The sequence below is a fragment of the Sycon ciliatum genome, chromosome 13 (assembly GCF_964019385.1).
Source record: "Sycon ciliatum chromosome 13, ocSycCili1.1, whole genome shotgun sequence".
In the NCBI taxonomy this organism is placed as follows: Eukaryota; Metazoa; Porifera; class Calcarea; order Leucosolenida; family Sycettidae; genus Sycon; species Sycon ciliatum.
In genome coordinates, this window is record NC_088655.1 from 16,041,016 (window position 1) to 16,046,447 (window position 5,432).

Consider the following 5,432-nt stretch of genomic DNA (forward strand, 5'->3'; position numbering starts at 1 on the left):
CAGTTGCAACGTGTTGTCTCCTTCATATCATACAGTAGGAGCTACATGTACATGACGATTGTACTCGTACATTGTACATTGTACATTGTACATGTATGTCCTGGACTGGGGGGCTGGGTGGGGGTGAAATACATGTACATGATCCATTGATTGTTGTGCAAGCCAATAGTGCTACTACTCATGTATTCATCACCAAGGTGATGTCAGAGGGAATGGGCATTTCGGGTGGGTCGGACGCATCGGTCATTTTGCTTCATCAGCTGAATGGTCTGACCCCGTCAATACATGTCCCACTGTAGTACTGACACGTGATTGAGGATGTGGTCTCGCTCATAAACTATGAGTATGACTATGGTCTACGCCTACGGGAATGCCACTGTGGATGTCGCATGCAGTCACGCTTGGGCATCCAGTGGATCTTGCTCCTAGTCAACAAGTCCTAGGCTAACCAGTTGTTCAGTGTCGATGTGTCGCCGGGTCGCCATCGAAGTCGATGTCCCGGACACATGGTCCGTCGCTTCATACTGCCCCCTGTTTTTTTACATCACCGGATTGCCGACACCGAGTCACGTACAATGTAACATGTCCTGCGTGCACTAGTCTTCACTAGACTGCAGTGCAGATCTAGTCTACCAGGTCTACACTAGTTGCTAGTCTGCGGTCCGTAGCATGGTAGCCGTCGTCGACTCGTACAGACTCATAGACCTTCGGCCTGGACTTGTACTGACCTGTACCATGGTACTGTGTACTGCTATGGCTGATCTGCCCGGGTCTGCACTGACTCTGCAGGCTAGGTCTCAGTGCAGTGCCCCCATGCAAGCATCTCCTGTCGACCCTCGACCTCCCATCTCCCGCAGACGGACGACATTCTAACCTACCGACATCACACCTGCATGACATTGTAGTGACCTAGTACGTAGTAGAGATCTACCGGCTACTTAGCACAAATTCCATTAGCACAAGTGCCACGCGGGAAAGATGACATCACTTGAGAACAGGCGAGAATATAACTCGGGACTTCCCGCTCTTCGCCTGCATCTTTTATTAGTTTACAGACAGTCGCAACCACTGCATCAGAGCTGTCATTCACTCATTCATATCAGATCAGAAGCAGTGATTTCTCATTTCTATTATTTTTAGTATTTTGTCTTCTTTCCGAAATTTCGCAGTTAGAGTATTGCTCCAGGTCCAAGCGTTCCTACGCCTGCGTAAAGCAGTATGGCTGGTGGTCATGGACGTCTAGCGTTTGGGGCGCTATGGTGTTGCTTACACTTACAGGTGAGACGACAGCGAACATTGCAATGCGCAGTCTAGCGGTTGTCGTTCATTACAAAATTCATTGATTCTTTTGCGACCGCTGCTAGGGTCCAGTGGATAATGCCAGCATTATATTCGGCATTATGAGAGTATCCGAGCGTCAGAGCATTATGGAGCATTAGAAAGGAACAAGATGAGCATTATGTGAGGTTTGAGCGGCATAACGAGTTTCTTAGTGGATAATGTCGGAAAATATCAGGTTTTTGACAACAATCGGCTAAAGTCATGAGGTGCAACGCCGTTGTATTGTACCGGCACATGACTTTGTGATTGTGTAGACACGTAACATCTTTAGCACCAATGCTACATTTACCTGACTACATACATGTAATGTCATTGCTACATGAAGTCTTTATGTAGCAATGTGGTCAGGTAAATGTACAGGCGATGTAGCATGCCCAAATTGCAACTGAGGCTGTTACACAGAATCCGTAACGATGGTTTACGAGGAGTTCCTTTTTTAGAAATCATGGAGAGCCATGGAGGAGACTAGACGTACGCGAAGTGAATATCAAACAGACGAAGCGGAGTTTTCCTTTTATGCCATAGGCTCTGGCCAAAGCATCTCTAGCGATACTGAAGTAAACACTGATCCATTGATAAATTTGGACCTGGATGAAGGAGCGGCTATAAACAGAAAGAACTTGTTCCAAACAACTGCCTTTGCCGAGTCCAGCTCGGCAGGCTCGAAAAGAACTAGGATTTCTCATGGACGCTGTAATAAGTCGATTTGAGTGCTCAGGAGCGCGTGTCTTACTTTCCTGGTGAAGCACATACAGTTCGTCGTGAACGATTGTAATGCAAGGCCTACAATCAAGTGCTATCAGAAAAGAAGAGTATTATGGCCAACCATTTGTCTCCACGGAACCGCAGGATCAGAAGACAGCGCAAGCAGAGGATGTAGAGCGGCAAAATACCTTCTGACCACGTGTTTTCAGGATTTCCGCAAATGGGAGGGATCTCGATCTGAGATCGTCTCTCAGGAACTGGCCTCACGTGAGCTGTTTCAGATAAAGACATTTTTCACAGAGTGGAAGCAGTGACAGCTTGTCTGCAGGCAGGAATACCACTTCCCATGATAGGCTTCCAGCATCCAAATGATCACCCGCAATAATGGTTTCACCTCTCATTACATGGATAAGCAAGGAAAAAGACTTGATACACCCAGTATTCAGCCACAGCCCTGCATCAAAGTTGCAATGGAGAGCAGCCTATGGAGACGCGATCATGTGCTAAGAAGTGGTGGAGCTCGTGAGGGATATTGTAGCAGCTTCAGAGGCAGATCGGCTAAATGCATCCTTTCCTGGAAGTTTGACAATGTGCAGCCTTTCTTCCATTTTTGTTCCAAACCAAGAGCATTATAGCCCTTGTTGAAGCATTATAATCAGCATTACAGGGTAGTTTTTGGAGCATTATGATTAGCATTATACGAACATTTTCGGAGCATTATCCGCTGGACCCTAACCGCTGCCCGGCTAGCGTTGCAGTTGAAAGGCGAGTGCTCTTCCTCTTGGTGGATGCAGCTGCTCTGGCGAGCAAGGGAAAGTACCTTTGTGGATACATAATAACGTGAACTTGCATCCTGCTGAGCATTTCTCCTACTTGGTCGTCCCCCGTTCCGAACAGGTCTACCCGGCAGGGAAACAAGCAGTCACCCATTTTTCCATGTTCCACTATTGCCTTGTCACACAACGTGCAACGTACGGGCGCAGCGAGCACCCGTAACAATCTAGTTGTGTGAACTGCAACAAAACACAAAAAATAATGAAACTAAACGAGTAGGATGCGCTATCAGAGTTTTGTTTTTGGGGGGGGGTGGGGGGGGGGGGGGGCGCTGCACCTCCTCACCCCCTTTGGCTAACTGTTAGAACCCTGAGACTGTGATCAGCCTACCAAAAACCAGGGTCGTAGGCCCCTAGCACTGTTTTAATATTCTCTGTTGATCTCTACCTTGTCTGTATTCAGATTACGGTGATGGCGGCATCAGATATTCCGGAAAGTCTTGACCTGCAGCTGACAGAAGAAATGCAAGAAGTCAACGCCAAACACTGCACTGGTGCTCATAAGACACATCTCAAGGTAGGAGTCGTGACGTGCATCTGCATGTGTGTGTGTGTGTGTGTGTGTGTGTGTGTGTGTGTGTGTGTGCGTGTGTGTGTGTGCGTGTGTGCGTGTGTGTGTGTGTGTGTGTGTGTGTCTCCGCACGTTGTGTGTGTGTGTGGGGTGGGGGGTGGTATAGGCGTATAATGTACATACAAACATATTGGGTGTCAGTCCAATTGTGTGAATATCATCCATGAGAGCCTTATGGTTTGTCGTGCAGTGGGCTATGGGAATTATCGCCATGTATATTGCAACTTACGTCCCGCAGGTCTACTCGGTCACTAGTGGGATTATCACTCATTGTTAGAACCCAGTTCAACCCACTCCATTGATTGAAGATAGGGAGTGTTAGGGGCATGTTTGGTTGGCACGATCTAGAACAGTATTGAACGAACAACTGGTGCGTGTGGAGTAGCCTCATGGCTACCGGGTGGTCCTCCAGAAACAAAGCATGTTTACCATAGTACCGTACTAACGCACATATAGGCACATGCGCTTATACGTGATTTTTTTGCTACGGATCCAATTTTCAAAAATGAAATGTTTTCACCTAAACGCGCATGCATGATCAGAGTTCGTTTGCCAGAGTCTTTGTGTTTGACTAGGTCTTGTAGTGTCAGTTTCAGGGTTCCTGTATGCTGCTTGCTGACTTTTATCCGGGATTGTGTCAAAGTGAGAATTTTGGTAGTGCTTCGCCTATGAGAGCATGTGCTTATCAGTGAGAGTGCGCTTATATCCGAATACGGGCACATGCGCCTATACGTGCGTTACTACCGGTGTATGTGCGTTACTACGGTATGTGAAAAGTGTGTCAAACTTGGTTTCATTCTCCAAACTGCGTACGAGTCACTATTGTCGCTTAGTATGGTACAAAGACTGCATGCCAAGTGCAACCCGAAAGCGTGTGCATGTGATCATTTGGGACCAAAATTGTTGTTCCCGCCAGGTTTCACTGTGAAAAAATGAAACCGCTCGGTCTGCTCCAGCCTCGAGGCCGGAGTGAGCAGATCTTCTGGCCGACCCAGAACAGGTGCAGTCCCAAGCAAATGCGCTGTTCTGGTGAATTCTGTTCTAGGTGTTGCCAACGTACCCTCAGTCACTCATCGGCAAGTAGGAATCCTGGGTCTTGAGACAAATCAGGAGTGGGAGTCCCATCCCCATTATTGTTAAAGGGGAAGTTAAGGCAAAAATTAAAATTTCACCAGTTGTAGTCTTCGGGGTGCTGAGTCGAATGGTCGTGGTCCGAGGAAGCTGAGACGCTCCCTTCCTACTTGAATCCCAATCGAACTCGCGCACTTCCACCGAAACTGGGTGACTGCGCCCTACTAGATGGGGATTTGTATGCAAAATGTCACTAAAAGCGCCATTTCGTTCTTATAAAAGCACGGATGACCGCGATTGGCCCATATGTTGTAGTCTTTTGGACGCTGAGTCGACTGGTTTTGGTCCGAAAAGGCTGCGATGCGGCGTTCCTCCTTTATTCCCAATCGAACATGGTTGAAGAAGCGGTCACGTGCTCCTGCGTACACCAGTCACCTGGTCACCGTGCCTGCAGGGTACAACTTACTAGCCTGTTTGACCTTTTTTGGGTGCAGTCCTGTCACTCGAGTTGAACTCGAGTTGAACCTTCGTGTGAAAGTTGTCACCTGCTGGCGTGGTGCCCAGGTGATTTGGGCACCCAGGACCACGTGACCGCTTCTTCAACCATGTTCGATTGGGAATAAAGGAGGAACGCTGCATCGCAGCCTTTTCGGACCAAAACCAGTCGACTCAGCGTCCAAAAGACTACAACATATGGGCCAATCGCGGTCATCCGTGCTTTTATAAGAACGAAACGGCGCTTTTAGTGACATTTTGCATACAAATCCCCATCTAGTAGGGCGCAGTCACCCAGTTTCGGTGGAAGTGCGCGAGTTCGATTGGGATTCAAGTAGGAAGGGAGCGTCTCAGCTTCCTCGGACCAAGACCATTCGACTCAGCACCCCGAAGACTACAACTGGTGAAATTTTAAT

The 5,432-nt window shown here is 48.0% G+C and overlaps 1 protein-coding gene across 1 annotated transcript in view; it reads left to right on the plus strand.

The window, feature by feature from the left end:
• Window positions 1-1,039: 1,039 nt before the first annotated feature.
• The window catches only part of LOC135829020 (uncharacterized), a 6,749-nt gene continuing 2,356 nt past the window's right edge, over window positions 1,040-5,432 (plus strand). Inside the window, exons 1-2 of the mRNA XM_065341420.1 lie at window positions 1,040-1,278; window positions 3,283-3,396. Coding sequence (XP_065197492.1) covers window positions 1,219-1,278; window positions 3,283-3,396 — 174 coding nt within the window. The 5' untranslated portion in view covers window positions 1,040-1,218. The remainder of the gene's footprint in view (window positions 1,279-3,282; window positions 3,397-5,432) is intronic.